This window comes from Bos indicus x Bos taurus, chromosome 13, assembly GCF_003369695.1.
Source record: "Bos indicus x Bos taurus breed Angus x Brahman F1 hybrid chromosome 13, Bos_hybrid_MaternalHap_v2.0, whole genome shotgun sequence".
NCBI lineage: Eukaryota > Metazoa > Chordata > Mammalia > Artiodactyla > Bovidae > Bos > Bos indicus x Bos taurus.
In genome coordinates, this window is record NC_040088.1 from 76,888,941 (window position 1) to 76,914,636 (window position 25,696).

Consider the following 25,696-nt stretch of genomic DNA (forward strand, 5'->3'; position numbering starts at 1 on the left):
AGAGAGCAGTCTATTTCTTAGTAAAATTTAACTCTGACAAGATGAGAAGTTGGGTTTCCAAGCAGGGAGAATAAGCCTCTAGTGGAGGTATTGATAAGTGGTTTCACAAGCTCTTCCATGGCGCCTTTTAGAGAATGAAAAAACGCACGAAATGCATTTCTTAGGCTGAAGATTTGTTGCCAGGTTAAAGCTAGCCTGGAGAGATGTCATCATCTAACACTCACCAGTCGATCCTTTAGGCACCATCTTGGGAGAGTTTAGCTGGGTTTGCTTGAGTGGCAGCGTGTTTGGCCGGCAGGGGTCTCACTGCCTAGGCTTTGGGGGGTGGGTGAATGGATGCAGCGTGGAGGCCACATTCTGGAGTAAAGCGGTCCCAGGTTTGCTTCAAAACTTTAAGGCAGTGTCATTTTCATGTCACTTATCTACCAGGGGGGCTCAGACTTCAGACAATATGAAGCATCGTCTGGGGACCTGGTTAACGTGCACACCCCCAGTCTCAGCCCTAGAGGTTCTGGACTAGTTGGCATGGGAGGGGGTCCACAAGTCTGGTGCGTGGGGTCTTGAGACTCCTGGATCCATCACCCAAAGCCAATCCTTTTTTTTTTTTTTCCAATGAAAATTCTCTACTTTGATTTTAACATTTTAAAATTAACTTTTTAACTGAAGTATAGCTGATTTACAATGCTGTGTTAGTTTCTGCTGTATAGCAAAATGAATCAAGCATACGTATACACATATCCACTGTTATCTAGACTCCATTCCTATACAGCAGATCTGTATTTTGAGCTACATTTTCCAACCACAGTTTAGAAAAATGCGTAATGACCTCAAACCCAGCATTTCCAAGGTAGAACTTGCGGCAGGTGCTATTATTGGCCCTAATTCCTACCCTCCGCACATTCGAGTCCTTTGACATGTAAGCTCACAGCCCTCCCACTAAAGAGGTGGAGGATGTTTTCCTGCTTCTGACTTGGGTTCAGCTAATGACTTGGTTTGGCTAATAGGATCCAGGGAAGAGACAGCAGGCGAGTTCTGAGTATGGCCTGAAGAGACCTTCCGTGTTTCTGCTTTTCCTCTTGTGCTTCTGCCAGTAACAGGAAAAGAACACTCCCAGGGCTAGCCCAGCTGGTCCCAGGAGGGGCCCAAGTAGGACAGTTAGCCCAGCCCATCTTCAGTCACGTGTGAAAAATCAGGGGATATTTACTGGGTGCTACTGAGGGTTCGAGGCTGTTTGTTGCAGGAACAGCAAATGAATGCAGCCTCCCAAAGGCCCTTCCTAACCTAGCTCCTGGCTATCTTCCTGATATTATTTCTCAATATTCTTCAACACACAGCCTCTCATCTGTCTTACACACTTTCCCTGTCTTGTCTGTTTGGAGAACATCCACCCATCACGCAAGACTCCACTAGAGCTCTTTTGGCCAATACAGCAGGCTTTCTTTCTTCCTTGTGTCCTTAATGATTTATATATATAAATTGCCTTCTCCAGTTATACATATATGCATTCCTTTTTATAATCTTTTCCATTATGGTCTATCAGGCTGTTGAACATAGTCTCCTGTGCGCTACAGTGGGACTTTGTTGTTTAAGACGATGTGGTAAACATACACAATGGAATACTACTCAGCTGTAATAATGCCATTTGCAGCAACATGGATGGATGTAGAGATTAGCATATTAAGTGAAGTAAGTCAGACAAAGACAAATGCCATATGACATCACTTATGTGTGGAATCTAAAAAGCAACAGAAATGAACTTATCCAGAAAACAGATACAGTCTCGTCTATTCTATTTTTAAGCACTCATCACATTGCTCATTATTTGAGTTCACGTCTATCCTCCAGGGAAGGCAGGGACCTTATCTTATTCATCCTTTTAGCCTAGTCCTAATGCTCAGTGTTCAACTTCACTTTCACTTCACTTTCATGCATTGGAGAAGGAAATGGCAACCCACTCCAGTGTTCTTTCCTGGAGAATCCCAGGGACGGGGGAGCCTGGTGGGCTTCCGTCTATGGGGTCGCACAGAGTCGGACACGACTGAAGTGACTTAGCAGCAGCAGCAGCAGTAGCAGCAATGCTGTGTCAGAGCTAATTTGATATGTAATAGTTGAATCCTTTATCTTTTCACAGAAAGGATTGTAGACCAGGAAACAGGAAAGGGAATGACACTTTGGGATATAAATATGAATTATCAGTAAGGACAGTTTCCTCATGCTTGCCGTAGTATTTCTTTAAGTAACTGTCTTTTTAGCTTTTGTTTTTTTTTTTTTCTAATTTTATTTTATTTTTAAACTTTACATAATTGTATTAGTTTTGCCAAATATCAAAATGAATCCGCCACAGGTATACATGTGTTCCCCATCCTGAACCCTCCTCCCTCCTCCCTCCCCATACCATCCCTCTGGGTCGTCCCAGTGCACTAGCCCCAAGCATCCAGTATCGTGCATCGAACCTGGACTGGCAACTCGTTTCTTACATGATATTTTACATGTTTCAATGCCATTCTCCCAAATCTTCCCACCCTCTCCCTCTCCCACAGAGTCCATAAGACTGTTCTATACATCAGTGTCTCTTTTGCTGTCTCGTACACCGGGTTATTGTTACCATCTTTCTAAATTCCATATATATGCGTTAGTATACTGTATTTATGTTTTTCCTTCTGGCTTACTTCACTCTGTATAAAGACAGGCAGATACATCTGAGTCATGACCTAAGATGCAGTATGTTTCTGCATCATTGATCACTAGAGGGCAGCCAAGGAAACAAAACGCAGCTTTCTTTGAGAATTTCAGGGATAACAGCCCTTCACTTTTATTGACTTTTTGCTTTCAGCTGGGCTCCTAAAGTGTTGAAGGAACCCTTGTGCTTGGAGAAACCAGCTCCCTTTCCTGTAAGCCGCTGAAGGCCAGTTAGTCTTGGAAGAGAATAAAGAGATGATGATTCAGAGAATAAAGAGATGATGATTCAGAGAATAAAGAGATGATGAGTCTAAGCAGAACTGTTTAAAGGGCTTTTCCTCCTGGGACTTGGAATTTACAAGTCTTTATACAGAAATAATACATGATGAATGTGATTCCAGTAATAAAAGAAAACCCAAGTGAACTAAATTATAAGTCATTTAAAAATCAATATTCTCCCAGTAGTTAGTTGCCTAGGCAAGAGATGGGAGATTGCAAAGAGGCAAACTTCTGGAGAAGAATAGAATGATGACTGCTCTCCTAGTGGAGATATCACCACTGTAGATGAACATCAAAGTTTATCACACTCAATTTGTAATGAAAAAAAATCGATATTCTAAGCTTTTGAAAAATCTGCACATGTCTAGATTATCATACTCTTCATGGAGAAGGAAATGGCAACCCACTCCAGTATTCTTGCCTGGAGAATCCCAGGGACGGAGGAGCCTAGTGGGGTGCCATCTATGGGGTCGCACAGAGTCGGACACGACTGAAGCAACTTAGCAGCAGCAGCAGCAGCAGCAGCATGCAGTCAAAAAGGTCACATACATCTTAGAGGCTGAGTTTGGGAGTTTAAGTCAACACCGCTAAGGAAAAGAAACTTTTCCATCCATTCTTCTAATATCAGACAGCCTGCAAATGCCATCGATGTGTTTGCCACATTTTGCAGACAGCAGGGAACTCATCGTGTTTGTCATGAATGGACAGCTCTTTGGGGAGAAGTTTTTAGCAGAACTTGAGAAGACCCCTGGTGTCCACCCACCATCCTCGTGCAAAGGGAGAATCAGTCAGTCATGTTTCCCCCTTGGGGGATAAACTAGCTAACCTCTTTACAGAATCACTGAGGCTAGACACAGAGAGGTATGACCTCACTCACTGTAGGATTCTGGACCCATGGTAACATCTGGTAACATGGTAACATTCTGATTCTCAGGTTCTTACTGTATAATTCTACAGTGTGGGTTACAGACCTGTAGGATTCAGGGGATTATGGCTTATGTTCTGCAGGCGTTACGAGAGTCTACTGTTCAGCAAATCATGTGCTAACATCTGCAAGGGATTTTTGAATAATAATACTTATTAAAGTACTTATACTCACATTATGTTAATCCCTATGACACCTCTGAGAAGTAGGCAAGAACAATTAGGTTTTGGCTGTTTTCAGATAAGCAAACTAAAGTCAGAAGTTTGTCAAACCAATAAAACCCAAAACAAAGCCAAAAAAAAAGATTCAGACTAAACAAATCAGTTTCTGGTCAGAGTATTAAAAAAAACTTGAGTTAGGGAAATTAAAAGAGTACATTTGACGCTGTCCAGGTGCACCCACACGGTGCTATCGTACCGTGTTGTTACAAAGTCATAATGACACACTGCGGACTTGCAATCATCACAACGTTGAGTAACAACAATGCCTGAGATGTTATTCACCACCACATCTGGCTCATCAAGGCAGGTTCCTTTGGTTTGTGACAGGATGAGAGAAGGGAGCTGGCATGGTGGGTGATGAGATGTAGCCTGGGGGCTACATTCTGGCTCGAACCTGCCCTAGTTTGTCACCAGTTAAGGAATTAGTAAATCCCAGGAAGAGCCCATCTTTGTGCCCAAAGCTCCAACCAGCTTTAGGTGGCAATGACTGTCTGTGTCAGCTCCTGCACCTGTTTTTGAATTCAAAGCCCTGATAATATCAGCAAGCTTCTGGGATCTACACAGACACTGAGAAGAGAGCCCAAGTCAAAGACGATTACAAAGAAGCCGTAATCATCTCAGAAGGCAGGTTCGGTGTAATTCAAAGAGCCTTTTCCTAGAGATTAGAACTGGGTCCCTGGCCTCTTTTTAACTCCCTTGTACAGTGCCGACATGGTTTCTCCTGCCACGGCCGCCTCTTTCCTCATCTCTTGTGCAACTGAGCTTTTGTTGAGACAGGAGAACTTTGTCCCCAGCCATCCCTCACTGCCCTGCCCTGCTGGCTCATCCCGGGCCGCAGTGGGGGCCGCATGGAAGGCTGTGCTTCCCAGACGCTGCCCAGTGTGCTGGCAATTCACCTCCACCCCCCAGAGCTCCAGGAAACCTGCCTGCAGTGCATTTGGATACATCCTCTGGCTCCCTGCTCTGTGGGATGCTTGCCCAAATCTTTTCATGCCTACAGACAAAAGATACTCAGCAGCTCAATAGCTGCTTCTTAAGTGAAAAGATGGTTGGATGATGAAGAAATGCTACTTGTTTCTCTTTCTAATTCTTCCGCCCACCCATCCCCTAACCCCCCGCCCCACGTCCTTGGGTTCCTGCAGAGACACTCAGTGGCTTCCTCCAATATTGAGCCCAAATGTGAACTATCAAGCAACAGATACTTAAAGCAACTGTGACTGATGATAAATTATTCTTTTAAAAGACTTTGTGTGTGTGTGTGTGGACCATTTTTAAAGTCTTTATTCAATCTGTTACAATATTGCTTCTGTTTTAAGTTCTGGTGAAGATCCACAGGGCATGTGGATCTTAACTCCCGGACCAGGTACGGAACCTGCACCACCTGCATTGGAAGGGGAAGTCTTAACCACTGAACCTCCAGGGAAGTTCCCTAGTCTTACTTATAAGACGGTTTTGGGGGGACTGCTCCCTTGTGTAGCCTTTGGGGGGAAACATGATCATAATGGCCACTTCTGGCAAGCAAAGCAAATGTTCTTCTCAAGTCACATTTATGGAGTCTCCTCCGCAAGATCGGTGAGGGCATTTCTGATGTCCTGGAGAAGTGATGCCTTTGCAAAGCAGTTTGGTTACATACTTTGGTTCAGGTCTTCTGGATGGATCTATAAATATGGGGGCAGGTATCACGTGGCCTTTTGTAAGTCAAAGAAGCAAGGTGAGGTTCCTGGAAGAGGGCAAAGGGCAGCAGGGAGGAGAGGAGTTGGGTTGAGGTTTGAGGGTGTGCTGGTTGCTGGAGGCAGGGGAGAGGGTCATTGCAGAACTGTCTGGCCTTGGGGACGTGAGATGAGCATACAGAGTCTGCATAAAGGGACAGGGTGTCCCATGCACTCAGGTTCGGGGCCTGATACAGCAGGGAGGTCTTGGATCCTCAGGCAAGGGCCTGTGGGAATAACTGAGTGGGATCCTTGGGTGAGTGGGATCAGGGCAGGAAGGTGAGCCTTGACTCGGGGAGCAATGTGGGAGCCTGAGTCAGCACCTAGATGCTATGTTTCAGGTCGTGGGGCAGCCAAAGGTGCCCAGTGAGTGCTGCCTGCCTCCGCCTGACCCAGCTGCCCTGACCCGGGAGAGTTGCATAAGAGATGGAAGCCGCAGCCTATTGCGTACATCACCCTTCCATCGGGGGAGGCATGGAGTGGAAAGGAGGTCTAAGTTCATTGTGTTTCAAAGGGGAACTCTGAACTCAGACCTCCTTGATTTACATCTCATCTCTGCCTCTTTCCAGCTCTGTCTCTGAACAAGTCACCTCACCACCACGTGCCTTTTTGCTTCATCTGGAGCAAGGGGCAATTGGTAGGTGTCTTGTTATGTAGCTGAGGTTGAAATGAGTGCGTGCATGTGAAAGTTTCATTCCAGCAAGGGTTCAATACTCTTACTGTTAAAAGGTATAGAGGCAATTGCTTTATTTATTAAAGTGAAAATCTAGTTCAAGAGCCTGGAGATCTAAAAGGCTGTGGCTTGTAAAGTAACCTAAGTGATGTTTATAGGTTTGACCTTCCACTCAAATGACACTCGTGAGCCCTCAGAAGAGGCAGGGCCCCGAGTGTTCCCACAGACACTGCATCCTTTGTTCCCCGTCCTCGTGGCCTGTGAATGCCTCTAGAAAGAATCCCGGGTCTTCCTCTCAACTTTTTTTTTCCCCAAACCACTCCAAATTCTTGGCCTGCCCATTCCTCTGACCTCATGCAACTCTCCTAGTTGAAAAGACTGCTTCTCCTCTTCAAGACCAGCTCAAGAAGCCCTTTGTGACTCGCTTGAGTATGGAGCTTACGCACACCTCTCTGCTCCAGGTGTGGCCTAGCGCCTGGAACAGCAGCATCACCTGGGAGCTTGTTGCAAAGGCAGATGCTCAGGCCCCTGCCCAGATCTGAGTCTGGACTCTGCATTTTAACAAGTCGCCACACAGTGCTTCCTTGTACATTAAAGTCTGCTGCTGCTGCTGCTAAGTCGCCTCAGTGGTTTCTGACTCTGTGCGACCCCCATCGAGGGCAGAGGGCAGCCCACTAGGCTCCTCCATCCCTGGGATTCTCCAGGCGAGAACACTGGAGTGGGTTGCCATTTCCTTCTCCAATGCAAGAAAGTGAAAAGTGAAAGTAAAGTCGCTCAGTCATGCCCGACTCTTAGCGACCCCATGGACTGCAGCCTACCAGGCTCCTCTGTCCATGGGATTTTCTAGGCAAGAGTACTGGAGTGGGGTGCCATTGCCTTCTCCGTCATTAAAGTCTAGGAAACATTATCCTAGAATCTACATCCTATGCATTTACCAGTAAAGTGAGCAGGTTCAGAAAAAGCAAAAACAAAACTCAGTTCTGATTGATTTCCACAGACCTCTGAAAGCAGAGGTTGACCTTTCCAGAAAGTTGAAATTCACCCAGGATTTGAGGTCCTGGAATTCTCAGGGTGATGATATACTCAGCCCAGAGGACGCATTCACTAAAGGCCTCCAGGTACCCCACGGTGCTTGGACCTATTTCCTCAACGCACCAGAATCATGAAGGAGACCAAGCCTGTGGGGCCCTGGTTGGAGCTGATGCCTTGGCCAGTGCTGTGAAATGGCTGGAGAGTCTGTTTTATGGCACTGATGAGTCACAAATACAAACTAAGTGTTGGCTGTTTCCCTGGAGCTACCCGCAGTAGACGGTGCAAGGAGATATTTTTAGCATGGTGCCAGAGGCCAGACTCCAGCTTCTGGGTTAACAGGCTGCTAACAGGATAAGACATCACACTAGACTGATTTTCACATGAGAATCCATGTCTCTCTCTGGGTCCTCCATGGGGTCTGGCAGTAGCTGGACTTAGCGAGAGTGGAAGAGTATCATCCAGAGATGTCCATGCACCTGGGTCCTCTCACTGCAAACACAGGCTATTCTTTGTCCAAGAGATTTCTTTCTGGCTGCAGGAGTGTACTCAGCCTGAGTCAGGACAGCCCTCAACCAACCAACAAGCGGGAACTGGTGGGTAAATCCTGCAGCTCCCACTCTTCAGGTGGGGTGACACTGAGGCAGCTCACTCTGGTGCCCAGAGCCTCCTGGTAGAGTTGCTCCCCGGTTGTCTGTAGTGGTAGACAGCACACTCTTTCCTGGCTGCCTCCCTTCCCTGTCTTCATCCCCTGCTCATCTGCCTGCATCCTGGGATCACTTCCTCAAGAAAGGACCTGCCTTCACATCACGTCTCAGGTCTGGTCCTGCGGAAAATGAACCAAGACAGGAGCAACAGACTTGGGTTTGAATTTTGACTCTCATCGTGTGTTGTGTGTGTCCTTGGTCAGGTCATTCAGTCACTTTGAGCCTAGTTCTCCCTTAATAAGTAAGAATAGTGAAGAGAAATATAATCTGGATTTTTGTTAAATTTAAATGGCTGATTATATAAAAGGCTTAATACAGTGCTTAGCAGCAGTGAATGTTGAATAAATGATCGTTGGGATCTCAACATGGTTGTCCCTTGGTATCCACAAAGGACTGGTTCCAGGAACCTCTGTGGACTCACAAATCTACAGATGCTTAAGTCAGTTATATAAAATGGCATAGTGCTTGTATATAATCTATGCACATCCTCCCATATAATTGAAATCATCTCTGGATTACTTATAATACCTCAGTTCAGTTCAGTTCAGTTCAGTCACTCAGTCAGGTCCAACTCTTTGCAACCCCATGGACTACAGCACGCCAGACTTCCCTGTCCATCACCAACTCCTGGAGTTTACTCAGACTCATGTCCATTGAGACGGTGATGCCATCCCCCTTCTCCTCTTGCCCTCAATCTTTCCCAGCATCAGGGTCTTTTCAAATGAGTCAGCTCTTCGCGTCAGGTGGCCAAAGTATTGGAGTTTCAGCTTCAACATCAGTTCTTCCAATGAATATTCAGGACTGATCTCCTTTAGGAGGGACTGATTGTACCTCCTTGCAGTCCAAGGGACTCTCAAGAGTCTTCTCCAACATCACAGTTCAAAAGCATCAATTCTTCAGTGCTCAGCTTTCTTTATAATACCTAATACAATGTAAATCCTGTACAAATAGTTGCCAGCATGTGATAAAGTTTTGCTTTTTAAAAAATTTTGTTTGTTTACTAACTTATTTTTTAGCCTTGCCAGGCCTTCTTTGCTGTGCATGGACTTTCTCCAGTGGTGGCAAGCAGGAGCTACCCTCTAGTTGCTCCTCCGCATGTTGGGTCTTCCAGGACCAGGGATTGAACCTGTGTCCCCTGCATTGGCAGGCGGATTTCTAATCACTAAACCCCCAGGGAGTCCAAGTTTTGCGTTTTTAACTTTCTGGAAAATGTTTTCCTGAATAATTTCAGTCTGTGGTTGGCTGAATCTGATGACTGTGGAGCAAGCAGAAGTGGAAGGCTGACAGTAACTGTCCACATCTGCTATCTGCTGCTGCTGCTAAGTCGCTTCAGTCGTGTCTGACTCTGCGAGGAAGAGCTAATCCTTGGTGATAGATTCTGCTAAAAATAGACTTAAGTGTTGTTTATTTTTCCTTAGAGAATATTGCCTTCCTTTCAGAACTTTCCTTCTTTTAGTCTTTTCAGTTCCTCATTCTAATTTGGGGGATTTGCCTGGAAAATCCCAAGGACGGAGGAGCCTGGTAGGCTGCAGTCCATGGGGTCGCTAGAGTCGGACACGACTGAGCGACTTCCCTTTCACTTTTCACTTTCCTGCATTGGAGAAGGAAATGGCGGCCCACTCCAGTGTTCTTGCCTGGAGAATCCCAGGGACGGGGAAGCCTGGTGGGCTGCCGTCTCTGGGGTCGCACAGAGTCGGACAGGAACGACTGAAGTGACTTAGCAGCAGCAGCAGAGAAATGATGGGGGCTTCCCCGGCGGCGCTAGTAGTGAAAGAACCCGCCTGCCGACGCAAGAGACAGGAAACGCGGGTTCAGTCCCTGGGTCAGGAAGATCCCTTGGAGGAGGGTGTGGCAACCCACTCCAGGATTCTTGCCTGGAGAATCCCGTGGACAGAGGAGCCTGGTGGGCTGCAGTCCACGGGGTCGCACAGAGTCGGACTTCACCTAGACGACTTAGCAGGCAGGCGGGGAAATGATGAATAGCTCAAAGTTACTGGTCAAACCCGGCCACATAGGATTCAACATTTTTATGACGGTCTGAATAGTCTTAACTATACTTCAGTTCAGTTCAGTTCAGTTGCTCAGTCGTGTCCGACTCTTTGCGACCCTATGAATCGCAGCACACCAGGCCTCCCTGTCCATCACCAGCTCCCGGAGTTCACTCAGACTCACGTCCAGGTATATCTTTTTCCCATACAGAATATAAAAATTCAAGGACCCAGAACTCTGATTAATTCATAGTTACTCTAAATAACAAGCAAGTATTCTCTGGTATTAATCTACATAAAAATAGGACCTCTTCTCCCTCCAAGGTCAGGACAGTACCCTTAAATGTAAGCAGAGGACACAGGTGAAGGCAAGTCCAACAAAGTGGAACACACAGTTGTGTGATACCCCATAATCCTGATGTTCAAGAACGTTCCAGTTTAGGTGGCCATTCTTTTTTCCAATGAGTCAGACTTTATTCATTTGTTCACTTCTTTCCTCTTTCCAGTAAAGAATTGCACCAGTCAGTTTTTCTTGTTCAGCAATCATGTCACCCAGTTAACAAAAATACTTTTCCCCCACGCAAACCAATATCGAGTTCTTGCTCATACTGCAATAGACTCTTCAAGCCCAAATGTAGGATTTTACATTTGTCTCAGCTACATTTGATTTTATTTGTGTGACATTATTGATATTTTAAGATAGTTTTTTTTTTTCTTTGCTCGTGAAGTGCTACATTTTCCTCTTTTCTTGAAGCCACCTTCAGTTTTGATAAATAAGCCTTCCATTTCTTCCTCAAAGCCTTGGAACATGCCCATCAGACAGGGATCAGAGAGGAAGACTTTTTCTTTTCCTATTAAATAGTAGTTTTAGTGATATAGAATCCTATTATTTTCTGTTGACCAATCATGATACAGTGGTATTAAGTGAATAATAGTTACAAAATCACAACAGTAAAAGATGTTTATCAGTTTTCACAATCAGTAGCCAGACCAAAAAAAAAAGATAATTACAATTGCAAGCCATAATGGAAATATGATTAACCTAGCAGTATAAAATAATTACGCACAATTTGGGGGGTTAGGCGGAGTGATGTGGTAAGTGGGAGTGCACGCATGCACATGTTCTCCTCCACCCGGTCATTCTGTGTCTTTCGGTTGGTGCATTTAACCCATTTACAGTTAAGGTAATTATTGACGTGTATGATCCCATTACCATTTTCTCAATTGCTTTGGGTTTATTTTGTGTAGGTCCTTTCCTTCTCTTATGTTTCCTGCCTAGAGAAGTTCCCTTAGCATTTGTTCTAAAGCTGGTTTGGTGGTGCTGAATTCTCTCAACTTTTGCTTGCCTGGAAAGCTTTTCTTTTATCCTCCAATCTGAATGAGATTGCTGTGTAGACTATTATTGTTTGTAGATTCTTCTCTTTCATCACTTTAAATACGTCATGAAGGTGGCCATTCTTAAACTCCATCTCACAAGTTATTAGCTCCTATCTGGCCTGGTTGCACACCTCTTATACACCCAGGGAGGCAACTTTATATCTTCAGCAGATTCTTTGAAAAATCTCTACTTTATTCCAGTCAGCACTTGTACCTATTAAGGATTAAAATATCATTGTTTACTGAGGTATTTAGGATTATTCCAGGATAAATTAAAGTTTTGCTTTTTGTAACTTTCTGAAAGTTTTTTTTTCTCAAATATTTCCAGTCTGTGGATAGTTGAATCCAGTGGATGTGGAACACGCAGAAATGGAGGGTGAACAGTAATTGCCCACATTTTGCGATCCAAGAACTCATCCAGCAATAAAGACAGCCAGCAGCTACTGACGCCTTACCTATTGTGAATTAATTAAATTATTTTTCCCTCCCTATACCATCTCATTTCTGGAACATCTCAAATGAGAAGTTGTTCCAAGGACACTGAAACTAGCCCTGCTCTCAAAGGTGGTTGTGTTCTGATGTAAATACAGCAGCAGGGAGAATTCTTTATGGGTAAAAGTTGGGTTGAGCACATTAGTGAGAGAGAACAAGTGATTTGTATATCTGAGACTGAAAGTCTATTAGTTTTCTACTGTAAGAGATTAGCACAAATCTATGGCTTTAAAATAGCACAAATTTGCTATCTTACAGTTCTGGAGGCTAAAGGCCTGAAATGGGTCTTGTTCAGTTTAGTTGCTCAGTCATGTCCATCTCTTTGTGAGCCCCACAGACTGGAGCATGTCAGGCCTCCCTGTCCATCACCAACTCCTGAAGTTTACTCAAACTCATGTCCATTGAGTCAGTGGTGGCATCCAACCATCTCATTCTCTGTTGTCCCCTTTTCCTCCTGCCTTCAATCTTTCCCAGCATCAGGGTCTTTTCAAATGAGCCAGTTCTTTGCATCAGGTGGTCAAAGTATTGGAGTTTCAGCTTCATCATCAGTCCTTCCAATAAATATTCAGGACTGATTTCCTTTAGGATGGACTGGTTGAATCTCCTTGCAGTCCAAGGGACTCTCAAGCGTCTTCTCCAACACCACAGTTCAAAAGCATCAATTCTATGGCGCTCAGCTTTCTTTATAGTCCAACTCTCACATCGATACATGACCACTGGAAAAACCATAGCTTTGACTAGATGGACCTTGGTTGGCAAAGTAATGTCTCTGCTTTTTAATATGCTGTCTAGATTGATCATAACTTTTCTTCAAGGAAAAATGTCTTTTAATTTCATGGGTGCAGTTACCATCTGCAGTGATTTTGGAGCCCCCCAAAATAAAGTCTGTCACTGTTTCCATTGTTTCCCCATCTATTTGCCATGACGTAATGGGACTGGATACCATGATCTTAGTTTTCTGAATGTTGAATTTTAAGCCAACTTTTTCACTCTTCTCTTTCACTTTCATTAAAAGGCTCTTTAGTTCTTTGCTTTCTGCCATAAGGATGGTATCATCTGTGTGTCTGAGGTTATTGATATTTGTCCTGGCAATCTTATTCCAGCTTGTTCTTCAACCAGCCCAGCATTTCTCATGATGTACTCTGCAATATAACTTTGACATGCTCCTTTCCTGATTTGGAACCAGTCTGCTGTTCCATGTCCAGTTCTAACTTGCTTCTTGATCTGCATACAGATTTCTCAGGAGGCAGGTCAGGTGGTCTGGTATTCCCATCTCTTTAAGAATTTTCCACAGTTTGTTGTGATCCACACAGTCAAAGGCTTTGGCATAGTCAATAAAGCAAAAGTAGATGTTTATCTGGAAATCTCCTGCTTTTTTGATGATCCAATGGATGTTGGCAATTTGGTCTCTGGTTCCTCTGCCTTTTCTAAATCCAGCTTGAACATCTGGAAGTTCACAGTTCACGTACTGTTGAAGCCTGGCTTGGAGAATTCTGAGCATTACTTTGCTAGCGTGTGAGATGAGTGCAATTGTGTGGTAGTTTGAACATTCTTTGTCATTGCCTTTCTTTGGGATTGGAATGAAAACTGACCTTTTCCAGTCCTATGGCCACTGCTGAGTTTTCCAAATTTGCTGGCATATTGAGAGCAGCACTGATCTTAGACAAGTATTAAGCAACCTGTTGTGGAGCCTGAATTTACTCATCTGTAAACTAGTACTACCCTCATGGGGCTGTCCACAGGGTTAAATAAGTACGTAAGGAAAGATCATCAACTCAGCATCTGGTGCAGTGTAAATTCTCAGTAAATGCTAGTTGCTTATATAAAATAGCCACAGTAAGCATTTATTAAAAGATATAAATGAGAACTGTTATCTATTTTCTTGGGCCCAAAGAGAGAGCATGAAGAATAAGTTACTGGATGTTTTAAGAGCTTTGTAAAATTTGAAGATAAATTGAAATTCTTCCATTGTAATTTTGGCAAAGGACTAAGAAATTACAATTTTGTTTGAAGATAATTTCAAACTTAGCAAAATATTTGCAAGAATAAGAATATTACAAAGAACATCCAAGTACCTTTTACTTAGATTCATCTAATAACACAGCAGGTACAAACAATTCAGTAGCTTCTATTACCAGGCATTTTATATTTCTTTTCCAACATACTGTGAATCAGGCATCATAATACAGATTAGTTCCATACCATGAATCAGGCATCATAATAGAGGTTATTTTTGGAATTAGTAAATAACAATCTAGGAAGGTTAAGTAATTTGCCTAGGACCACGTTATAGTAGGCTATAAAACAAGAAGACAAATGTTTGGGTCAAAGCCTATACTTAGGAAAAAAAAAAAATCAATGGTTGTAAATTTATGTATGCTATATACTGGGCTTTCCTGGTAGCTAGCTGGTAGAGAATCTGCCTGCAAGGCAGGAGACCCTGGTTTGATTACTTGGTCAGGAAGATCCCCTGGGAAAGGGATAGGCTACCCACTCCAATATTCTTGGGCTTCCCTGGTGGCTCATATGGTAAAAAATCTGCCTGCAATGCTGGAGACCTGGGTTCAATCCCTGGGTTGAGAAGATCCCTGGAGGAGGGCATGGCAACCCACTCTAGTTTCTTGCCTGAGAATCCCATGGACAGAGGAGCCTGGCAGGCTACAGTTGATGGGGTTGCAGAGAGCTGGACACAGCAAGTAACTAAGCGCAGCGCAGCACGTGCCGTATAGCATACTTGTGGTTGCTATTAACACATCCCATCTGTTTTATCACCCTATCTACTCATCATCTTCATCTTTATGGACTGTCCAAGGAAGACTATTACATTTAGAATGGATAAACAACAAGATCCTACTGTATAGCACAAGGAACTATATTCAATATCCTGTGATAAACCATTGGAGAAGGCAATGGCACCCCACTCCAGTACTCTTGCCTGGAAAATCCCACGGATGGAGGAGCCTGGTGGGCTGCAGTCCATGGGGTCACTGAGGGTCGGACACGACTGAGCGACTTCACTTTCACTTTTCACTTTCATGCATTGGAGAAGGAAATGGCAACCCACTCCAGTGTTCTTGCCTGGAGAATCCCAGGGACGGGGGAGCCTGGTGGGCTGCCGTCTCTGGGGTCGCACAGAATCGGACACGACTGAAGTGACTTAGCAGGCAGTGATAAACCATAATGGAAAAGAATATTAAAAATGTATACCTGTGCATAACTGAGTCATGTTGCTGTATAGCAGATTGGCACAACATTGTGAATCGACAATACTCAGTAAAAATAAAGGAAAATATGATGCAGATGAACCTGTCTATGAAACAGGGAGAGACTCACAGAGGGTGGATGGGGAGGGAGAGCTGGAACTTCAGTAGATGCAAACTGTTACACAGAGAATGGATAAATGGCAAGGTCCTACTGTGTAGGACTATACTCAGTACCCTGAGGTAAACCTTATGCAAGATTGCATGGATGCTCAGTCATGTGTGATTCTTTGCAACCCCAATGGACTGCAGCTCACCAGGCTCCTCTGTCCATGGGATTTTCCAAGCAGGACTACTGAAGTGGTTGCCAGTTCCTCCTCCAGGGGATCTTCCCAACCCAGGGATCGAACCCAAGTCTCCTGTGTCTCCTGCATTGGCAGGAGTATTCTTTACCACCGAGCCATTTCTGAGTTACTTTGCTGTACAGCAGAAATTAACAATAGAAATGATAAATTTATATAACATTATAAATCAGCTATACTGATTAAAAAACTAAACTAAAAAAAAATAACAACTTAAGTCTCCAAACTTCCCCAAGGCAGTTCCAAAAAAGGAGGCAATTTTACACTTCTGATAATTGTACGCACTCTAAGAGCTCTGCCATAGCTTCGGCAGCCGCTTTGTAAGACCATTAATGACAGTGACACGAATATGTTTGGATTACACTTAGCAATCTGGGTGCTTAATGCAGTTCAACCATTTGCTCCAGGTCACCGGAGGTTAACAAGCCAGTTGTGAATATAAACATAACCGTGTTTCATTAGCTAAGCTCCCAGTGTGAAGAGCAAGGACAAAGCTGCATCAATAATCTTTGCTTTTGTCTAGGAGCAAGTGGTACCTCTTGGATAAAATCACTGATACTCACTGTTGTGTTTGAAGATCCTTATGGTCGCGCCTGAGAGTCGGGCCCCCAGCACTAGGGATGCGTGGTTTAACTCGTCGCTTAAAATGAGGCATCCCTGTGTAGAAAACAAGCACACGGAACACAGGCCAATAAATAAAGTCAAGGGGAAGAGGCACGCGGGAATAGGAGCTCAATTCAAGACCTGTAACATGGATTCCCACAGCCCTCTTTAATTTTAAAAGGCCGAGAGTTTAAACAGGTGTTTATATGTTTGCATGGATAAGATCCTCAAGAGCAATTAGCTGATGGAGATGGGGATCCTCTTAAGGGAATAACATCTTTTTGAATTATTTATATGCTACAGGATTGATGGTTGGCAGGAAAATGAATATACTTTTGGGTGGGGCATGGATTTTCCGGGATTTTCCAGTTCCTGCTGGATTATTTGAAATGGTTTTGAAGCACTGAGACTAGAAGGCAGAGTTGTTAGTTCATTTTTTTTTTCCCTGCAAGACATTTCAAGCTCTTCTTTTATGACTCCCATTCCACAGTATAGCAACATCCATGTAGACAGAAGCACCACTGCTTTACAGTTAAAACTGCATCTGGAAAAGTATGGATGCAATTCGGTCTGAGGCAAGGAGAGAAGGTCAGTCTAATTTACTGCTTATCAATTTATGTTTATAAACTATTTTTCTTTATTAATTTAAAGATTTCTAAATTATGAAATTGCCCAACCATATTTTAAATGCAGGGACATGCAAAAAAAAAAAAAAAAGAAAGAAAGAAAGCACTTTTTCTTTGTGGCCAGCCAGAATCTTTGAGTTCTTCCTTATATTTTAGAAATTTCAAAGGGAGCAAAATTCTCACATCTCCATACTCCAGACATTGTGTATTTATAATTTTTTGGTGAACATATGAGAGTTGTAAATCATCATATCTCACTCAAATTCTTTAGCATGTATCCACTAGGAAAAAGGACATTCTCCTACATGATCATGATGCAGTCATCATAATTAAACATTAATACAATGCTATCACTTAAAATGGGCTTCCCTGGTGGCTCAGATGGTAAAGAATCTGCCTGCAGTGCAGGAGATGGGGGTTGGATTACTGGGTTGGGAAGATCTCTTGGAGAAGGAAAGGCAAGTATTCTTGCCTGGAGAATTTCATGGACAGAGGATCCTATGGGCTACAGTCCATGGGGTCACAAGGAGTCATCACTTAATATATCAGACTTTGCCAACGGTCCTAAAAATGTCTTGATGTCTTTTGTAGAAGTTTCATTTCCTTCTTTTTTGTTTTTTCAGTGCAGAATCCAATCAAAGATTATATATTGCATTGTATTAGTTGCCATGAGTCAGATTTTAAAAACAGAAATCTGATTACGGCACTTGCTTACTGAAAATGAGGCAACCAATTCTCCATTTTTCTCCAGAAGAATTTCCAAAACTCTACCACCATTTATGCTGCAAAGTTCTTTACAATTTGGTACCTGTCTTCATTCTGATTTCTTCTTCAACCATTCTCTTCTGTTCTAATTCTTTTAAACTTCAGTGCTTTATACATGATACTTCCATTTCCTTCTCTTAAGGATATTACTTACTTATCTAAACAGATAAGTACCAGATTCTGTTCTTATGTCACCTTCTTTGCATAGGTACCTCAGCCTTTCTTGAAAGAATTATTTTGTCCCTTCCCATTTATGGGCACACCTTTTCTGTAATATTCATTCTAAGGTGGTACTAGTAGTAAATAACCCACCTGCCAATGCAGGAGACTTAAGAGATGTGGGTTTGATCCCTGGAGTGGGAAGATCCCCTGGAGGAGGGCATGGCAACCCACTCCAGTATTCTTGCTTGGAGAATCCCATGGACAGAGGAGCATGGCGGGCTATGGTTCATACGATTGCATAGAGTTGGACGCTATACCCCATTAGACTGTAAACTACCTGAATTTACAGGACAAAGGTCTTATACATCTTTGTATGCCCTACATCTTGCCTCATTGGAGGACACAGAAGATTCTCAATAAGTGACTTACTGAATGAACAAAAAAGTGAATTACACAAGCAAACTGTTTTGTCAAAATAAATGTTTAACAATCATTTGCTACACTAAACATGATGACTCAGGAGCTTAGAAATTTAATTGAACTTGCTAAACTGTCACGGAAGAGGAATTTTGACTCACATCTAGGGCTGAGATTCTATAACTGGAATATCATGACCAAGAACTTTGTTGGACTCAGCTGGCACTGACACAGGCTGGGATCTGGACCTGGGACCCTGTGCCGCAGAGCTTGCACCTAGACGAACCTCTCTGTGTTCTTGAGCAACAAAGTACAAAGAAGTTATTTTTGTGGGACTAAAAATAGCTGTATGCATACACTGCAAATTATGGACAATGAAATATAAAACCCAACTGCCACTTCTGAAGAGCCAGCAGAAGAAGCAGGGTGTTGGGAGCAAAAACAGGGTACTGCACATGGTCCCTGCACACAACATCACCACAGCAGTGGGCAGACCACCTAAGCCATCCCTTCAGCCTGACCTCTGGACCCACCTCTATCCTCACCTCATGTAAGAAACCAGATCGTCCCCCTTCAGGGAGTGAGCAAGTAAGGGAACCTCTTACTTATTTTTGCTCCTGGGGCCCCCTTAAAGCCTTGTCTTAATCTCTTGTCTGGTCTCATCAATTTCTATTGATTAGGAAAGGACCCTGGTTGGTAATAGTACATATATTCAAAAAGCTGAACATCCAATCCTAAGAAAAGAAACTTCTCAGCTATATGTCTAACAGAGGGTCTACTCAGATTGTCTCAGGAATAACACAGCAGAAGACAATTATGTTAACAAAGACTCACCTTTCCAACGAGTGCAGGGATATTCATTGAGTTTGTTGCAAATCCCATCCCAAATACCATAGCAGCTTCCACGTTCAGGAACTTAGCCACAAGATCCTCCAGCTCTTTATGCTTATCCAAGGTTCCTGCACATGAAATAATAGGGTGGGTGAGTCTTCTGTTCTCAACAAGTTGAAGACTGAAGACTCAAATTCCAGTGCTTACCCATCACCAAAAGACACATATAAGAGTGCTCATAGCAGGTCTGTTGGCTGTAGACCCATTATAGAAGCAATTCAAATACTCATACACTGTAGAATGGATCAATACACTGTGGGGGGTATTATATAGTAGAATTCAGCACAGCGATGAGAAAAAACAAACTAATGTTCCATGCAACAACATGGAAAACATCACAAATATGTGGTTGAGTGAAAAAAGTCAGATATGTATACACGCATATTGTATGAATCCATTTATAGTTTACAAACAGACAGAAGCAACCGATAGTACCAGTGTTAGGAGTCAGGTATTTGCTGTTGTTGTTTAGTTGCTAAGTCATGTCTAACTCCTTGGACCACAGCCCGCCAGGCTGTCCATGGGATTTCCCAGGCAAGAAAACTAGAGTAGGTTACCACTTCCTTCTCCAGGGGATCCTCCCAACCCAGGGATGAAACTCCACCTCTGCCCTGGCAGGTGGATTCTTTACCACTGAGCCACCAAAGAAGTTCTAAAAGTCAGAAAAGTGGGTACTTTTCTTGGAAGCATGCAAAGCGCTTTGAGATGCAGAAAGTGAAGAGGAACTAAAAAGCCTCTTGATGAAGGTGAAAGAGGAGAGTGAAAAAGTTGGCTGAAAACTCAACATTCAGAAAACGAAGATCATGGCATCCAGTCCCATCACTTCATGGGAAATAGATGGGGAAACAGTGGAAGGTGTCAGACTTTATTTTTTTGGGCTCCAAAATCACTGCAGATGGTGACTTCAGCCATGAAATTAAAAGACATTTACTCCTTGGAAGAAAAGTTATGACCAACCTAGATAGCATATTCAAAAGCAGAGATATTACTTTGCCAACAAAGGTCCGTCTAGTCAAGGCTATGGTTTTTCCAGTGGTCATGTATGGATGTGAGAGTTGGACTATGAAGAAAGTTGTGCACCAAAGAATTGATGCTTCTGAACTGTGGTGTTGGAGAAGACTCTTGAGAGTCCCTTGGACTACAAGGAGATCCAACCAGTCCATTCTGAAGGAGATCAGCCCTGGGATTTCTTTGGAAGGACTGATGCTAAAGCTGAAACTCCAGTACTTTGGCCACCTCATGCGAAGAGCTGACTCATTGGAAAAGACTCTGATGCTGGGAGGGATTGGGGGAAGGAGACGGGGACGACAGAGGATGAGATGGCTGGATGGCGTCACTGACTTGATGGACATGAGTCTGAGTGAACTCTGGGAGTTGGTGATGGACAGGGAGGCCTGGTGTGCTGCGATTCATGGGGTCGCAAAGAGTCGGACATGACTGAGCAACTGAACTGAACTGAACTGAGACGTTTTGTTTCTAGATCCTGGTGCGAGTTATGTGGGTATGTTTTTTTTGTGACAATCCACTGAACTTTATACTTATGATTGGAGCAATTTTCTCTATATATGTGTTTTATCATGTAATAAAATTTATAAAAAATGCCACAATTCCTCTTTCCTCCCACCCTACACCCCACGAATAATTAAATTCTAACTCCCTCAGAGATTCCCCACTCTTAATGCAGAATTCATGACTTTCATACATGCAATCAAGCTATAATTTATTGAACCTTTGGAATGTGCTAGATTTCAAAGCCCACTATTTAAGTTATCTCATTTAATTTTAAGGGCCCAATAATGCAGGTATTATTACTTTACAGATAAGAAAACTGAAGTGGGAAGCGGTAACAGATAAACATCAACAGAGACAGTTAAGTCTAACTCCAAAGTTCACATTTTTACGACTCTACCACCTTTAAAAGCTTACTCTCTGACCACTTCTTTTTTTATTATTATTTCTTTTTTACTATTTTTCCCCCTTCTCTCTACAATAGGTTCTCATTAGTTATATATTTTATACAGAGTAGTGAATATATGTCAATCTGAATCTCTCAAATTATTGCTCCCTCCCTTCCCCTCTTGGTGTCCATACTTTTGTTCTGTCTATGTCTATTTTTGCTTTGCAAATAGGTTCACCTGTACTATTTTTTCTAGATTCCCTATATATGCATACAGATGGCCAAGAGGTACATGAAAAGATGCTCAACATCACTATCAGAGAAATGCAAATCAAACCTGCAATGAGGGCTTCCTGCATTGTAGCTCAGTGGTGGCTCAGTGGTAAGGGATCCCGCTGCCAACGAAGGAGACACGGATTTGATCCCTGATTTGGGAAGATCCCACATGCTGTGGAGCAATTGAACCTATGTGCCACAACTATTGAATCTGTTCTCTGGAGCCCAGTAGGCAAAACTCCCGAGCCCATGTGCTTCGGCTACTGAGGCCAAGCACCCTAGAGCCTGTGTTCTGCAACGAGGAACCACCACAATGAAAAGGCCACGCACCACAACTAGAGAGCAGTCTGCAGAGCAACCAAGACCCAGCACAGCCAAAAATAGATAAGTAGATACAATTCTGTAAAAAAACTACAGTAAGGTGCCACCTCACACCCCAGAATGTGCGTGCGTGTGTGTGTGTGTGTGTGTGCGCGTGCTAAGTCGCTTCAGTCATGTCTGACTCTTTGTGACCCCATGGACTGTAGCCCACCAGGCTGCTCTGTCCACGGGGTTCTCCAGGCAAGAACATTGGAGTGGGTTGCCACACTCTTCTTCAGGGGATCTTCCCAAACCAAAGATGAACCCGCACCTGTTCTGTCTTGTGCATTGGCAGGTGAGTTCTTTACCACTAATGCCACGTGCGAAGCCCCACACCCCAGAATCAACCACCACCAAAAATCTACAAACAGGAAATGCTGGAGAGGGTGTGGAGAGGAGGGAAGCCTCCTACACTGTTGGTGGGAATAGACGTGGATACAGCCACTATGGAGGAGAGTATGGAGATTCTAGCACTCCCCTCTCCCCATGTTACGTACAGTCCCTCAGGCCTCACGGAGAGCGTCAAGGCTCCCATAGTCTTATGCTTGCCCTCGCACTAAGTTCTGCATCTATGCTGTCCAGTATTGTAGCCATCAACTACACATGGCTAGTGCGATGGCAGAGCTGAGTGTTACATTTTTTAAAATTTTAGTTAATTTAAAGGTTAAAACTGAAGCTCTGGAAAATATTCTCTACTAAACACAATTTTACTGTTTTAGTCAGATTATTTTACATTTATTTCACTTTAACCAATGAAAATTTAATGTCTGGATTGACAGGTGCTGGAAGGGTAAAAGAATCTGCCTGCTAATGCTGAAGGCATAAGAGATGCAAGTTCGATTCCTGGGTTGGGAAGATCCCCTGGAGAAGGAAATGGCAACCCACTCCAGTATTCTTATTTGGAGGATCCTCATGGACAGAGGATCCTGGCTGGGTACAGTCTATGGGGTTGCAAAGAGTCAGACATGACTGAAGCAACTGAGCTCACATGGAAGGGTGTAATATCCACTATTTTTTGAAGATAGTACAAAGACAATAAAAACAGTATAGTATAGTTTATTAATATTTTACTTATTGATTACATTTTTAAATGGTAATATTTGGGATATATTGAGTCAAATAAAATGTATTATAAAATTAAGTTTGCCTGATTTTTTTTAAACTTTTCAAAAGACAGCTACTAAAAAAATTTAAATTACACATGTCTTGCATTTTATTTTTGTTTCTCTAAGTAATACACTTAACAGAATAAAAAATGTACAAACTGAGAAATGCTGTAATTTATATTCATAGAACATAGGAGCAGACTTAACTTAGATTTAAGTTAGAGAAATATTGTTAGCATATTCAGGACTATTATAATCATGCTTCTATTAACACATTTGACTATACAGAGTGTGATATCAGAATTTTATCTAAATTGATAAGTCAGCCTGCTTATTGAACTAAATTGATGAAGTGTTAAACTTGAGAAAGCATTGTATGGTGAGCTGAAAATTTTATTTTGCATTTAACATAAAAAAGAATATCTGATGACCCATCTTTGCTCTTCCTGAGAGGTCACAATAGCTAGCTGGTAGTCTTTTTCTCAAATCTGAATTCATTTATCCTCCAAACTGTCTGAAAACATTGTTTAGAAAACAAACATTCTAGCAGAGTCAATTTCACTCAAGATTTGGAGGTGGTGAATAGTTAGAAATTTAAATTGTAATTGAAAACTTTATTATTCAAGATATAACATAGTGTGAAGAAAAGAAACTGAAATTTAAAGATAAAATGTGGGCACATTTGTCAGACTTGTTTTTACCTCGCAGAGACTGTATCCTAAAGGGTGGTGAGAGGACCACCAGCGTAGCCATGAGGGAACTGGTCTTGATGGCAGCTCTCCCACTAAACATCCGGATGGCCTCTGGCAATCTCTCTTCGCTGGAGGGATTGGGAGAAGTGCTGTTTTAGGCATCCTTGACCTTAGGAGTGCTCTTTCCTCCACCTAGAATGAGTTTCTGCAGCTCTGAGTCATTCTTTGAGACCCACCTAACACAACATCTTTTCTCGGATGCCATCTCAGCTTCCCTAGGCAAACTTGGTCATCTTCTCCCCTGCGATTGCATGAGCCTCATCACAGAATGATTGTAGCACTTAGTAAGTTTCACTGGGGATGTTCATGGGGCTGCCTTATTATAGGAAGTGCCCTTGGAGCACAGATACTGGGTGTGGGACGTCTGTCTTGGCAACCATGGTGCCTATGGCAGTACTGACACATAACAGGTGCTTGCTGAGTTGCATGCTGCCTTTTGAGGAAAAAGAAGCCAAGACTGAGGCTAGAGGAGGGAATGGCACAGGGAAAAATGTCAAGAAGCCTTGTGATGCCAGGGCCACCAGGCCACCAGGCAGGGAGCATCAGTCTGGGAACACTGACGCCTGAGGAAGGCCTCCAGCGAGGATGGTGGGTTCCCAAACTTTTTCAGCTGGGTAACCTTCTCCATGAGCCTTTCCTGCCCAGAGATCAGGGGACAACAGTGTCCTGGCCCCATCACCCAGAAGTGTATCAGTAGATTTTCATGGTGAGTCACTGTGCTGTCTTCCTCCACTTACGTCTTCCCCAAATCTGATGTTTTAGGGGCTTGTCTGTAACAGTTGCATCATGAAAAGTCCTTAAGGTAATATGGAAGTGGATGTGCCTACGAACAGCCCGAGAAATTGCCCTCTACCAGGTCTCTTTCATTAGCTTGACTCAAAGGGAAGAAGAAGGGAGGAAATGCAGGTGACCATATTAAGTCCTTAGAAACCAGTCTTATAAATTTCCAGTGTTTGGGTGGTTAGTACATTCTCACATCTATCAGTTTCTGTGACCGGATGTCTCATAGGTGGGTTACAAGTTATTAGCGGTTTTGCATCCAGGGCTGTACTTTCCTCAATTTGTAGAATAGTCCCCACTCCCAACTCCCATGATCATGGAGTTTCTCTGATTAGTGTCCATCGCTCAAGTTTCATCAACAGATTTGAGAGATTTCCAGGATGGCTGGACATTTTCTACTCTAGGAAGCCAAGACTTTCAAAGTTAGACTAGGCTAGTCTGGGATGGGGTGGGGATTTTAAGAAAAATTAATGGACGGCTGCTTTCCTGCTCCTGTTCTTTGGATTCAAGAAATGAAAGTGTAGGGATTAACACAGTGTTGTAAATCAACTATACTTCAATAAAAATATTAAAACTGAAAAAAGGAAATAAAAATGTAGGAGGACCTTGAGGAAACAAAATGGGCACTAGAAACTTAACTCGCTTGCTTCTACCGATGTTCGAGCCATGTCCTGGTTGAATGAAGATGTTTGAGTCCTGTCAAGTGGCAGTTACTGATCTGAGCGCGTTAGGAATTCTAGAATAGTAGTCAACCTTTTGTTGCTGATATGTAAATATGGGCAGTTTTTGAATCCCAAGAAAGCAGAGCTATAGTCCTAACTGATACCGTGAGTGTGCATACTCAATCGTGCCTGACTGTTTGTGACCCCATGGACTGTAGCCAATCAGGTTCCTCCGTCCATGGGATTTCCCAGGCGAGAATACTGGAGTGTGTTGTCATTGCCTTCTCCAGGGGTTCTTCCTGACCCAGGGATCGAACCCAAGTCTCCTGCATCGGCAGGCAGATTCTGAAGGTACAAATAAATCCACAATAATCTTTATTTCTCTTTCCCTCTGTGATGACTTTCATCTTTTCTTTAGTCTCTGAAAGTCAGTAACAACCACACCTAGGCTGGTAAGAATGGATATCCAAATTGTGACATTGTGCCTATATTGACACTTGCTCTTATACTGATGGTTTATTTATCCAGTGGCTACTGGAAATCTACATTGTGATAAAAGAATGAATACAAGCTGGGTATATGCTCTTGGCAGCTCTCTCTGCAGGGCTTTTGCCTGCCAAGCACAGGCTATGCCACCATCAGTCATATCAATAAAAATCAGATTTAAGGAAAAGTAGCAAATTATGAACTCCACATTTCAGTTGGTTTTCTAATGGTATTGGTCATGATATTGACACTGGTTAATCGTAAAGAGCGTG

The 25,696-nt window shown here is 43.2% G+C and overlaps 1 protein-coding gene across 1 annotated transcript in view; it reads right to left on the reverse strand.

Annotated features, from left to right (window-relative positions):
* Positions 1-25,696, reverse strand: part of SPTLC3 (serine palmitoyltransferase long chain base subunit 3) — a 149,967-nt gene that overhangs the window by 54,777 nt on the left and 69,494 nt on the right. Inside the window, exons 5-6 of the mRNA XM_027560294.1 lie at positions 19,049-19,173; positions 16,205-16,298 (exon numbers count right to left, since the gene is read on the reverse strand). Coding sequence (XP_027416095.1) covers positions 16,205-16,298; positions 19,049-19,173 — 219 coding nt within the window. The remainder of the gene's footprint in view (positions 1-16,204; positions 16,299-19,048; positions 19,174-25,696) is intronic.